Raw genomic sequence first — 14,483 nt, forward strand, 5'->3', positions numbered from 1 at the left:
AAGGGCTTTTTTTGCAGTAGTGCCCAACCACATGTCCGCAAGCTACTTGGAGCTGGTCAGCGAGAAAAATATTTATGAAGATGTTAAACCTCACAGACACGAGGCACCGTAGTTGCTCCAGTTTAGGTATCATGAGTAAATGGTTCGCTACACCTTAAGGTTCCAAAATGAGGAGACAGTCTCCAACCCGATCATACTGTGCATGTAACAAACCAAATTCTGTGGGAACCCACCCAATCTTTCAACACTGCCACACTTACGGTCGTACACACTCACTCAAGCTCTCTCCATGTAGCCAAAATGGCTGACTGTGCACTGTGGACCACCACTTTCAGAGCTTCTCTAGGTCACGTCCAAGTCGGAGGGTTTTTTCTTTGCCGAGGCCAGGTTGGGCGAGCCGCTGAACTTCAGCGGCTCCGAGCTTCTCTTAAAGAAATTGGCCAGGGCATTGCGGTCACTGTTCCCCAGGTGGCAACGTGTGCGGCCTTGTCGTCGCCCGAGTTCAAGAAGCCCCATGTTGTTGCTTGGTGTCCCCCTCCACTTTTGGTCTGCACCAGGGCAGCTTGTATTACAGAACCTGTTATGAATTATTATCTGTAAAAATTACCTTAAAAGTATAGGTACTAAAGTCATGGCCATTAATTTGATCATTGTATCTGGGCAGAGTCTTCACAACAATGTGTGAAAAAAAGCAGGTAGCTTGGGTGTTTGGTGTATAAACAATTTCCCTTCATTTTTCTCTTAAATTGTCATCAACTAATCTGAACAGATTGACCATTGACTCTTCAAACCTAATAAGCTTCAATTTTGCTACCTGTGGGTTAATTTTGGACAATTTAAGGGGTTTCACTCACTATGTTGTAAGCAGCATTCAAACAACTGAAGTCAAAAATTAAAATTGAATGTTCCGTCTCAACCAAAATTGTCTTTCATGTCCATCAAGATCATCTATGTTACCTTTATTCTTGTCAAAGACAGACAACTGACTCATGATAGACTTCTCACATTAGTTTGGACAATATGATTGAAACCTGGTGAAGACTATGAATGATATGACTGTGACTAAATGTAGCAAACTAGTCCTCCCTCAGATGCGAATCCGGACGAGTTGCCTTTAGGGACTTTATTCAAACCCAGGACATCATAAACTCAGCATTATTTTCCTCTCTAGCTTCAACTCACCCATGCACACAGAATTTGCCACAAGCAAATTGAGGGGACAACTCATTCTTTGATCCATGGCGAGTCATTGTGGCGGTGTCAGCTAGTAGCATCTCTTTTGTTACACTGGAAGCTAATGGAAGACGCAACTGCATGAGTTGGGGGAGAAGACTTAGGTGCATGTACGTACACACAAATGCACATTAGCATTGGTGAGCTTACCAGGGCCTAGGGGCAAGACCTATTTGCTGGTCATTTTTTACTTGTTTATCCAGGTCTCCATCAGACTTACTGCTTTACCAAAGCACAGATTTTTCTCCTTTTGATCTTTATATTTCTTTCATTGCCTTAGTTACTACAGAGATTAAGCTTGATTGTAATTTGGGACACAATTTGGATGTTTCTGAAAAAAAAAAATAGAATAACACACCCAACAGATTTTGTATTCGTTTAATACCTTATTGTGCTTTTTTTCTCTCACATTTCCTCAAATGTGATCACCAATTGAATAAAAATACTTTGAACCTTACGAGGTGAAACATCGGCCAATTACTGCAGGATTCAGAAGTCGATTTGGCTTCCTCAAAGCAGTGTTGAGAAATCACAAGACTGCTACTTAGCACACATTGTTCATCTATTTTCTATAGCTCTTTATTTTTTCATTCTTTTTCTGTTGGTAGAACATAACAATCGTGCTTTTCATTTGACACCATTTAAATACATATCATGTCTATATAATGTTTTACATTAGGCAGTGAGACAGTTAAAAATATACAAAACAATATTGTTTTACTAGACATAGTTTCTATTTTTTTTATATAATCATCAATATCTTCATTGTCATCTCGTCATTTCCTATAATTCTGTCAAATATGTGCTTTAGCTTCTGTGACCAAAATATTATTGCAGAAAACAGCAACTCCATCTTTTTTTTTCAACATTTAGACAATTTCCAATGTATTACAGACATTCACAGTTACATGTTTACACAGTACGGATTTACAACAAAGATCCAGAGAAAACTGCGGTAGAGTAACTTTTTACAAATAAATAAAATCCACAGGACATGAATTGTAGCCATTTCATCTTTTCGTTCAGTTGTTTTGCTTTTCACTGTAAACCTGTTTCAGACCCGATACTTTTATCTTCGTAGCAGCCACAGAAGCTAACTAGCATTGTGATAATGCGCTATTGTAAAAGTCTGGGCAAATTAAAGCTTTGTGCTTTTCACAAAGAGAGCAAAGACAACAAATACAGATACAGACCACTTGCTTACTGGCCTGTACTTATACATCCACATATGTATTGCTGAATACATATTAATCAAACTAAATTTATTCAATACACGTACAGAAAAGTCATGACTCAAACACAGAGTTGGTCCAGGTTTTTGTGCTAGTGCACAGTGTGGTCATTTTTTTAGTTGTTGTTGCGCCAAGTCATGTAAGCAGACTATGGCATGGTTGAAATTGATGTTTTGGCTTAAATCATCTTTTTTTTTGTCAGGAATTTCAGGAAATTTTAAAAGATTTTCCTGAGGAAAGCATGCAAATTGTAAACAGGACTGATTTAGGGGTATTCAATGTTCGTCAATAACTTTCTCGAACCCTGTGCTTCTAGATATATTGTACGTTTTCGTACCCTGTGCTTTTGCCAACCAGATGCTTAAATTGCATTTTCTCTTTGTTTTTTTTTTGCTTGTGTCTGCCTATTGATTTTGGTCCTCCATCACATCAACAACATAGAGTATAAAACCTCCTAAAAATAATTCTAAAAATGTTTCCATCACATAAAAGATTTTTTTTCTTTTTTTTCACTGAAAAAAAGGAAGGAAAAAATAACAGTCTCCTTCACACAAGACATGACTGGATTGATCCAGCGGACTTCTAAACATTAACTTCTTATTGGCATTGTGCTTTCTCACAAACTCCTCAACTGCGCTCTGGCCTTCAGTTTGCCTTACAGAGTGCAACGTTTTGGAAAAGACACAACTGTGTGAGATTTAGTAAACATCCACGATAAAATTGACATGCTTGCCTTGCTGCTCTTGGCGATGTCAATTTTGTTCACTACTTCATCTACTATATTCACACAGGTATTTACTCGATTCATGAAGATAATCAACAAATTTCTAGTCTAAATCTCTATTGAGTTATTTTATTTTCTCACAGTATTACACAGTATGTTCCTCTTTTTTTTTTTTTTTTTTAAATACTCGGATTCAGAGTTGGGTCAGTGCACACTAACAGTCTTTGATATTTTGGGAATGCAAACCAACAGATCGTCGGCTTGAGAATGCAAGAAAATGAAATGGTTGGAAAATCTGTTTCGATCAGGTATTGCCCTCGGAGGTAGGTGAATCAATTAAAATCTTGGAAGTCCTTTGTATAATGTTCTCTTTTTTTTCTACATGCTCCAAGAGGGTTTCTTTGTTGTCTACACATTGGCTTCGGCAGTGGTCAGGTTAGAGGTCACACCTGCCGTGTTTGGAGGGTTTACAGGCTCCGTCGGAATAGGCGGGTTTGGCGGAGGGCTCGTTAGACTGACTGTTGTTGTGGCAGGGTTGGCCAGACTGGCCACGGCGGTGGTGGTTGTGGTGATGGTGGTCACGATGGTGGGACTTGTTGCTGGCTTCACGGGGCTAACGGCAGCAGCGGGATGGTTGGCGGTCGGAGGAGCCGGGTTAGTGGGTGCTACGGGGCTGGTGGCATTGACTGGGGCCGGGTTGATGCCGACCGGATCGTTGGGGCTGGCGGGATTTGCTGGGCTGGAAAGGTTAGCAGTGTTTGTTTCCACCTGCTGCTCAGGTCCGTTTTCCTGTGGTCGCCTGACAACTGCTGGAGGCTGAAGCATTATCCGAAGTCGCTGGCAGAGAAATGTACGCAAGTTATTAACGGGAGTCGAAACGTTAGATAAGTTAACCCCCAAAACATTATACCTCTTTGTAGGTGCCCTTGAGGCCGAGATACATATACAACATGTATCCTGGTATCAGAACCATTGACGACAGTGCCATGAGCCAGCCTACTCCCTGACCCCAGGCCGGGAACACATAGTCTCCCATTGTGAGAGGAACCATTTGTACAGCGCTGAATAAGAACACCCCCTGTAGGAGACACGAGACGCTTTATGCATCACACACCAATGGCCGGTGATGGCAGGCAGCTAATATTGACTTTTTAGGTTGTTTCATTTGTCACATCAAGTGTATGGATCTCACGCACACCAACGATGAGGGGGGTGAACACCACCCAGCAAAGCTTCCACCATATGCAAGGCTTGTAGCCAATCATCTCCTGGATGTTGTCATAGAACTTGTTCACACCTGCCAGACAAATTATTGGACAGTGAAAAGTAGTTTGCTGTAAATGATGATGAAGAAGACAAGTTGACAAATGAGCGCTTATGACCTAGACCTATAATGGTGATTTTATTGGGGGGGTCAAATGAATCGCTTTTCACGTGAACAAATTAATAATTGCTATAATTTAGGGACTTGAGAGTGATACACACCGTAGCACCAGGATATGGAAATGCATTCAAAAAAGACCAAGAAGAGCAGACACATTCCACTGGCAGAATAGTAGTCAAACAGTTTGAACACATAAATCCCACCCTGGTGACAGAAAAATGCAGTTTTACGATTTCAGTGTGATATCACATGATAACAGTTTAGAAAAAAAGCCTTCAGCAGCACCTGTGTGATGTTTGAAAGGCCGATGATATAAGATACCAGGCAGACGACTGCGATGAAAATCTCTCGTCTACCTCGAAGCGCTCTGGGAAATTCATCCACCAAAGCAGTAATGAAGCCTTCAACAGTGCAGAACTGAAAGACAAGAATACAAGGCACAGAGATGAATCTGAAAAGCCATCATGTGCAACAATTCAACTTTTCTATCTATTTGTACTTTGTTGCTATTTGAGATTTGATTACGCTTTGCATCTATTAACTCTCCTGTGTTTGCAATCGAATTATAACATGGAACTTTCTCAAAATGTTGCTGATTCAGTGTCAGTTCATGTTAGTGAAGATGACAAATGACAAGCACAGCGTGCCGTAAACTGTTTCAAAGAAACACGATCTCAATTTTCTAGATGAGCTAAAAATTAATTTTAGATCAGGTTTTTAGAGTAAGCTTCCATATACAAATGTCCATGTCTTATAAATGCCATTCCGTTGCCTCATTTGAACTGTCAGATGGAAAAATGTGGAGCAAAAAAATGAACGAAACCAAAAAAGAAACGGCAGGCCGTGAAACGTGAAAGCTTTCTGAGTTTGGAAAGTTCAACAAAAAATGACCTTGACAACTGAGGTTAAAAAAAATAAATAAAAAAAACCTCTATTCTATCCACGGAGAAGCAAATGACAAGCTTATCATGTGGCAAGCAGGAGGGTGCTGCCATGCAATATTGTACCTCCATTTGACTATTTAGGTCAGTCCATGAGCAGCTTGCTGCTGAGCACACTTACCTGGCTGTCTATCCCCAGCATGAGCAGCATGGAGAAGAACAGAATAGCCCACAGTGGAGATACAGGCAACTGGGTTACAGCCTCTGGGTATGCCAGAAAAGCTAAGCCTGGACCTGGACAGCAAAATGGCATAGTCGCAACTCATCAATTCTCATGCAAAAAGTGACGATTAAAAAAAAAACCTTTTAATTGAGTGGCACCATTGATGGTGTACCTTTCCAACATGTTAGGTTAGTTACCTGACGCTGCTACATCGGCAATATCCCTCTTAGTCACGTTTGCCATAAAGCCAACAATGGAAAAGATTACAAAGCCAGCAAACATGCTGGTGCATGAGTTGATGCAGCACACAATAATGGAGTCTCTAGAGAAAGCAAGTAGAGAAAATTCACGTTTTGTATGTGGACTCCGGAAATTCCGCATGTAAAACATTCAAAACGTGAAGCATCTATTTAAAACAAACAAAATTGATTATTATTGTGAAAAAACTGTCATGCTGTTCAGGAAAAGCATATGTAGCAGTCCATTTAAAAAAAATTCTACTCGAGTACACAAACTAACAGCAGGGAACCGTCTTAAAGTGTTCTTATCTGTTGATATCAAACCACTTGTAGGTATTTTCTTTTGCCAGTGTTGCCAGTCTCACCTGTAAACATTATTATTGAAAGGATTGTAGCTTCCAAGGGCTATAAGTGACCCCAATCCTAATCCGTACGAAAAAAATATTTGAGTTGCCGCGTCCAGCCATACCTGACAAGAAGAGCATAAATATTAAAAACCAATAGCCACGTCTATTTACCCAGTAATAGACATGTCGAGCTTGTCATTACCTCAGATTCTTTGAGCTTTTCAAAATCAGGGGTAATGTAGAATCGAATTCCATCTATTGCTCCAGGAAGGGTCACTCCACGAATGAAGAGAATGAAAAGCATAAAGTAGGGATATGTAGCTGAGAAGTAAACAACCTGCAAAGAGTGAAGCAGCAATTAGTAGGACTGGCCACATTACTATTTCATCTCATCTATGACGACTCAGAATTAGGTATATCATTTCAGTCAAAGATCAATTAATCCCTTTTCCTTTTCAATTTGATTTAATAACTGATGTGTGAGCCATTTGATGGTGTGGAGGTTTACTCGCCTGACTTCTGTGTGGGCAAGCACGGGCTCGGTTCCCGCTGGTAGTAGTATGTTGTGAGTGCAAATGATCATTTGTCTCTCTATGTGCCTTACGGTTGACTGACAACCAACCCCTGCCTTTCACCCAAAGTCAGCTGAAATAACAACTTACAAAGGATGCACGGTATGGAAGATGAATGAATGAACTGATTGGCGATTGATGGGAATTTGCAAAAATATTTCTTGATGGAGTTTAAATAGGTTTTACCTCCGAAGGTGTATCAACTATATTGCGACTAATGGGTGCAAAGCAATTTTGATCACCACACAGAACAACAAAAGTCTGTAAAACACAAATTCCTGCCAGAAATCTTATTGGACAGAAAATGAAATTCCAAATCTTTTGATTTCAGACTCTTTGATTTCCTTGTACTGCGATCGGCTGGCCACTGATTCAGGATATCCCCAGCCTCCGATCCAAAGTCAGCTGAGACTCCAGCACCCCCCACAACTCTTGTGAGGATAAGCAGTTCAGATAATGAATTTCCTTGTACTTTATTAAGGCTGACAAACTAGATATCTATATATTTACCAATTTCGTCATACGCAGTTTCTGGGTATGATGACAATTAGGCTTTTGTCGGGTCAATGACAAAGAGTATGTCCGTTTATTATTATTATTAATCAAAAGACAAAATTAATGGACATCAGCAAAAATTTAAGAGGTTAAACCTGTTCACTCTTTTTTAAAAAAAAATTAAAAAGCTACCCAAGTCTGTCCCAATACCTAAGGTGCACACACCCACAATTACAATTAACAATCATTGGTTATAGAAAGTATTTAAACCCCTGACATTTTCACTCTCGGTGGCTTAGCAGCTATTTGCCAAAATAAAACATTTAAAAAAGAAACTTCATTATTGTATACTCAGCACCCTGTCTTTACAAAAAAATGTGTATAATATAATATATAAAATATATGTAAAAATATGTGCAAATTTGTTGAAAATTACCTGAAATATCATATGTTTTAAATCCCTATTGTTTTTGCTGTTGTTTTACTGATTTTATCGTCAATCTAATAGAAGGAATAAAGATGGAAATAGCCACTCGCTATAATCTTGCGTATTTGCACGTATATGTTCATTATTGTACTGAATGTTGTATTTATCTTAATGAAATACTCAACTCAAAATGTGTTCTTATCCATCAACACGAATATGTTTATAATTTGTGAAAATACACTTTTAAAATCTCATCTCATCTCATTTCTCAACCACTTTATCCTCATTGCTGGAGCCAATCCCAGCTGTCTCCGGGCCAGAATCGGTGGCTAGCCATACGGACAACCATGCCCACTCACACCCATACCAATGGCCAATTTAGAGTGTCCAATCAGCCTACCATGCATGTTTTTGGAATGTGGGAGGTAACCGGAGTACCTGGAGGAAACCCACGCAGGACCGGGAGAACGTGAAAATTCCACATAGGTTTAGCATTTTTAAATTGGAAATTTGTGCAAATTGAAAATGTTCTTTAAAATGTTGTAAAGAATAGCTGAGAATATAAATAAATAAATTATAAACAGATACATTTTGAAGTGAGTATTGACATCCGGACTCCCGGGGCTTTAGACACAAGTGAGCGCCTAGCAAGGTGATTTCAACATTACCAGAATTGGAAGTGTGCACATAGCAGCATTTCAGGATGAAAAGAGGGCGGTTTTCTGTCTATAGTCCGCCTTTACAAAGAGACGAATTTTCTTATTGCTACACAAGCAGCCTGCGGCTTTGCTCATTTCAAGAAGGAAGGGGAGATGATAGCAGCAATAAAAAGAAGGTTCTTTTGGTGATTTACAAATTTCACCTAAGCCATTTTGGGTCACAGGGTATGTGATTTGGTAGTTAATTTGAATAAAAAAAGGAGAAATTAAGATTGGAATATTACAAGCGCTCATTAACGGCAAGAGAGGTAAAACCTGTTTGGAAAGGGACTCTCAGTCCAATTGGTTTTGACCTAAGATGATCTGGAAGGGTTGACTGAAAATAACTATGACATCAAGGTCAAGACTCATTGTTTGTTAAATCTTGGTTCGGCGCAAATTGTTACATAATTCCTAATGCTTATATTGCTTGTTCAGAAGAAGCATCGCAGTGTTGTTTGCCCCTCAAAGGCTGGTTTGTACAAAATTTAAAGGGTTATTACTTGTTTGAAGGGCAAATGTTAAAAATGATTTAAATTGTTTTAATGGTTGGAAAAGTGTGCGGAAGGGGACAAATCAAGGGGGAGGTTTCGCTACAAAGTCACCATTGCCTTTTGGCAACAATTTTCTAGTCTAAATGTCAGAAAATGTTCAGAACTCATGTTTGATATGAGAGATTCCAGCATCTCTTTGAAAAAATAACTTAATGCAACCATTTTTTTATCTCACCATTAATATTATACAGTAAATCTGGTCTCATAATCATTCAGCAAGCATTCAGCAAACAAAGCTGCTGCCGTTTCACTGCTCATCTCGTCCTCTCCATGTGAGTTCAAGATAGTGTGCGAACTATTTATTTGTTAAACATGCAGAGGAAATGCGACGTTTTGCGACCAAGGCTAATTTGACTTGCCATAGTCATGTGACATTGGCTTAGTAGGCCCATGAGGGGAGGAAAATCGCTTTGAGAGAGAGAGGGGGCACAAAAACCCCAGAATGTGGCCAATGGCTGTTTCCTACCCCTCCTATCATGGATCCACACGCACTGCTAATTATGACAGGAGGATTGGAATTAGTCAAGACTCCGTAGGGCATATATGAGTGTGAATGTGTTTATTTTCTCTTATTTTGAAAGCCATCCAGACGATGCTGACTAAATTCTAAATCATTTATGAAGGCAATATTAAACGGATTAATAATGCATTCCGGTCACGTATACCTCTTTATTGAAACTTGGCACGGAGCAAAAGCTCGTGATAGCCCCATTTTCCAACAGCTTACCTTCCCTGTCCAGCCGACTCCTTTCCAGATGCAGAAATAGACCAGCACCCAAGCAATGGCCAGCGTTATGGCGAGTGGCACTCGAAGCTGACCTGGTTTTTCTAAGCCATCGGTCATTTCATGCACATTGCGTCTATAAATCAAAATGGGCGACAGGAATATTGTTAGACAAACCCTGTCATCCTATTGTTTGTGTCAGGGATTGGTAGGAAGTTACAAAAATATGCTATCTTACTCCCAAAACTCCACCACAGCACTGGTGAGATTGGTAGTGTCTGCAATGGAGTAGTTTGTATAACACTTCTCTGTGTTCCACGGATTATTGCATGAGCTCCACGGTAAATCCTAGAAAACAAACATGCAAAATTGTGCCTGGGATGTGTCAGGCTTTCACAACCTGATATGATGTTTTCCTCATCTTGTGTACTTACAGCGGTAAATGAGTTATACAGGTAATATATAGCCCAGGATATGATTACAATGTAGTAAATGTTAAGCCAGAAGGAAAGGACGGCTGCAGCAAGGCCCACACCTACCACACACACACACCATAGCCACAATTGAATATGCTATTCATGAAGCTTTAATTGGAAATCTTTATCGAGTGCTGTGCACACATGCACATGTACTAGAAAAGGAGCAATACCTTTAAACATAGGAGCCAGTTTCCACACACCAAGCCCCCCAATTGAGGTGTATTGACCCAGGGAGCATTCCAGTAGAAACAATGGCATTCCAGCAAATATGAGAGTCAAAAAATATGGAATCAAGAAGGCCCCTGGATGGAAATGGAAGAGTGCATTAGGTTAGACATCAGCTGCATGTCAGCAGAAGAGGTAGAAGTTTTCTAGTAGAATCACAAGAAATGTATGATTTACCTCCACCATTTTTGCCACAGAGATATGGAAACCTCCACACGTTGCCCAGTCCAATTGCATAACCAACACATGACAAGAGGAAATCAAATTTCCCCCCCCATGTTTCTCTATCTGGCAGCTCCTTTTTCTTAGTTTCAGGTTTGACATCCAGCGATTTGGGCTTGTCGTTATTAGCGGCCACCTCATTTAGTTCTGTCACTTGGCCATCCGTTTTTGTGCCGTTTGTCGCCATGTCTCTTTTTTTGGCACAGGCCCTGGCAGTCGGACGGGACGCTTCGGCACCGGTCCACGTAGACAACAGCTTCGCGGTTTTTGCACCAAATCTTTGGAGGGAGCGTGTGGTGAAGAAGCCCGCGCACACACACGGATCGTCAGTCGGCGTTCACCTGCGGGTATGGTATAGAGCAGTTGGTCTAATTTCACTGGCGGCCCCAAGCCACTCTATGTGTAGGCCGTTTAGACTGCCAGAGGCACATTTTGCACCCGCATTAACCATTTACAGGACAAGACACTATTTTTGGTACATAATAATAAAAAAAAAAATAGAAACTGGTCGTGTCGGCCAAAATGTTTACATTTGGTATACAAGTGTGGACTACATGTGATGTGCACATATGCGGATGCCAGATCTAAATTATTATTTTTAATTATTTTTCATCATAGTTTTTAATTGGTACTGATTTAATAATATTAATGCATACATTTTTATAGGAATATAATGTTAATAAAATAAGGGGGAAACCTTTTTAGCTTTGGTTGTAACAACCAATATTCTCAAGTAACTTTCAGGTCATTTATAACGATAGACAATATTTCATTTAAACTGAGAGGTCTGGCTGGGAATGCTAATTTTTTTCTGTGCCATTGACGGCGCTAGGCAGCCAATACATTTCGACTGCCAACCTCTCCCAATCAAAATGAATTGGACGGCTACCGCCTTCAAAGGCAGCCGTCGAGTTCCAACGAATGTGCTATGAAGGGTTAATTCACTTTTGCCTTGGCGCAATCAACCCAATTAATTAATCCAACCTGTTTGCCTTGATGTGCGCATTTCAAACACACATTAAACAAGCCGGCTGGAATTAAAGCCACGACAAGAAATTCTACACAAATCGAACCCGAGCACTGAAAATGCAGTCCGTCAACGCCAATTTTTTTTTTACAGTACACAACAAATATACTAAGATCAAATAGAGAAAATGATGTGGAGGGGGGAAAACTTTGACGAGAATAATTGCATGCGCAACGCGCTGAATCAACCCCCCTATGATAAAACTAAGACTACGTGGGAATGAATCATAAAAAAGACTCGACCAATTATACTACCTGCAGATTCATCTGTCCCTTCTGTCGAAAGTGTCCACGCAAAGAGGACTCACAACAGCTGGGAGACAAAAGGATGTCCAATGCGTAAAAGACTTACGCATCGGCCAAATTCGTCCAATTCGACTTATTACCACAAAAATGATATCGTCCATTAGCCAAAATTTCGTCTAAACATTTGCAACAAACAAAAAAACGGGGCAAACTACTCCCCCGCCCCCCTTTCCTATTTTTTTAATTATTTTTTTGCAATTATAGCGTGGAGGCGCACAGTAGGCTACTCACATGCACGCGCACAGACGCACACACGCACACAACCACTAAAGAATATGCAATTTTGCAACCCAATTGCGCAAATGCAAGATAAGAATCTTACATTGAGACAGTTGACGTTTCAAAATAGCGCACGCACGGAGACATGCACGCGCACGCACGCACACGCACGCACACGCACACACCCCAGCACCTGGCGAATACGTATATACTCACAGTGGACGTGGTGTGAATGTGCAGAAGGGTGCGCAGTCTGCCCCGAATCTGCGTGGATATCTCCTTCTGTGGATCAAGTTGTAAACTCCCAATATGCCTTGGAACATCAATTGGTTTTACTTCCATTAAAAGCCTTAAAGGGACCATGCAGCGTCCAAGGGGTCCAAAGCGCAAGAGCTGTCCAGTCGGAAAGTGGTGCTGAAAAACCAAGAGGAGGGAGAAAAAGAAGAAGAGGAGGATGATGAAGAAGAGGAGGTTGAATCAATACGGCCAACAGCCGCCTTGCCTTCTTGTGCGACTGTCTAACATCAACAAGCAGAGACTCAACTCCCATCTACACAGCCTCAATGTCATCTCAAAGTCGACCCCCCCTTCCTCTTCATCTTCATCTGTAGGCTGCACTGACGTCAAACTTGCACCCTTTATATTTGTCTTGTTGTATTGCTAATTCCATTCACAATAGGGCTCTCAGCATTTAACATTATTTTCAACATTATGTGAAGAGAGGATTTTTTTTAAAAAAAAAGCAGTCATAATAGACATGCTCTGATATTGCAGGGATTTTGCCTTAATATACATTTTGCATTTTACATGTGCATTATCACAAAATATGCATCCAGCAGAAAATGGACTTTGTCCAGGTGCAAATGGCCCCAACCCACCCGTCCCCAAAATGGTAGCTCGTGGCGGCAACACAAGCCCCGTTATTTGGACAGGGAGGCTACTTTGCAGCTGTCTGGAAATTGAGATAAAGGCAGCAGGTCAATAAAAAGGAGTAGACACAACAAAACACCACCCTCCACAAACAAGGTGGTAATGAGGAATAAAGTCCTGAATCGCTCTTTAGATTTTTGATTTAAGCTACATTTAAGAAAAACAAAACTAATCCATAACAGTTTCAAGGAAAAATACATTAAATCGGACCAAACTAGGTAAAAAATATATAGCTGTTCGTGAAGTAGTTTACCTCATTTTGTAATTTTCCTCCATACTTGTCATCCTGGCAGCCCGGCGGATTGAGTGGTTAGCACGTCGGCCTCACAGCTCTTGGGTCCCGGGTTCGAATCCAGGTCGGTCCACTTGTGTGGAGTTTGCATGTTCTCTCCGGGTCTCTGTGGGTTTTCTCCGGGTATTCTGGTTTCCTCCACATTTCGAAAAAAACATGCACGATAGGTTGATTGGACACTTTAAATTACCCCTAGATCCAAGTGTGAGAGTGAATGGTTGTCTGTCTCCTCGTGCCCTGCGATTGGCTGGCCAGCAGTTCAGGGTGTTTGACCCAAAGTCAGCTGGGATGGGCTCCAGCACCCTCCGCGACCCTCGTGAGGATAATCTGGTTAAAAAAATGAATGAATTAACTAATTTGTGGTCCTGTTTTCCACAAACCTTTTGCCCGATTTCACAATTTCTTGCTAATTGTCTGAGTTGAGGTGTCAATGTTGACTGAGCTGCAAAGATTTTGGCAGTGAGATCTCGAGTGTTTCCTTGCATCAGAAGCTGAGGGGAGCAGCAGATGGTGAAAGCAATGAGGGATGAACTAACCTACTAAATGATACCACAGGAAATGCAGCATTTAAAAGCCCATCTGGGGTGTTCGGCGGCCCCACGGACACGCAGTGTGAGAAACATGACACAAATTTACACACCTGCTGATGAAGCCCAGAGACATGTCCAATAGGCTGGTGACATGTGATCTCCTCAGCCCACAGTCCGCTGCCCTTCCCACCGGCTGCTCTGGTGCTCTACCGAGTGGGAAATGTTCAGTTAACTTCCATGGTGTAAACTTCAATTACCAAGTTGGCTTTTTGGGACCATAAATTTTCATCTGCTGTTTATCTAAGCCTTTTTTTTCTACATCCTCCCTTCTACCATCAGGTCCTCTCTCACTATATCTTTTAACTTTCTCATTGAGAGCTCAAAAAGATAAATTGTACTATCAGAAGCATCTCTAACTGTTGTCAAAAGCCATTCTACACCTCTGTAAACTACAAGCCCAATAATATACTGTATTTCTTTTTTTACTATAAGGCGCACCAGATAATAATGCGTAATACACA

At 40.9% G+C, this 14,483-nt stretch overlaps 1 protein-coding gene across 1 annotated transcript; it reads right to left on the reverse strand.

Moving 5' to 3' along the window:
- Positions 1-1,796: 1,796 nt before the first annotated feature.
- On the reverse strand, positions 1,797-12,787 carry LOC144207052 (sodium- and chloride-dependent GABA transporter 1-like). The gene is made up of 15 exons (XM_077732288.1): positions 12,427-12,787; positions 10,615-11,000; positions 10,383-10,514; positions 10,168-10,268; positions 9,972-10,081; positions 9,737-9,869; positions 6,466-6,600; positions 6,282-6,385; positions 5,875-5,999; positions 5,636-5,748; positions 4,859-4,990; positions 4,675-4,777; positions 4,386-4,486; positions 4,100-4,267; positions 1,797-4,026 (listed from the first exon to the last, which is right to left on the reverse strand). Exons 2-15 carry the CDS (start codon positions 10,844-10,846, stop codon positions 3,598-3,600), a joined length of 2,118 nt encoding a protein of 705 aa, XP_077588414.1. The 5' UTR covers positions 10,847-11,000; positions 12,427-12,787; the 3' UTR covers positions 1,797-3,597.
- Between the last annotated feature and the right edge of the window lie 1,696 nt (positions 12,788-14,483).

This window comes from Stigmatopora nigra, chromosome 1, assembly GCF_051989575.1.
Source record: "Stigmatopora nigra isolate UIUO_SnigA chromosome 1, RoL_Snig_1.1, whole genome shotgun sequence".
NCBI lineage: Eukaryota > Metazoa > Chordata > Actinopteri > Syngnathiformes > Syngnathidae > Stigmatopora > Stigmatopora nigra.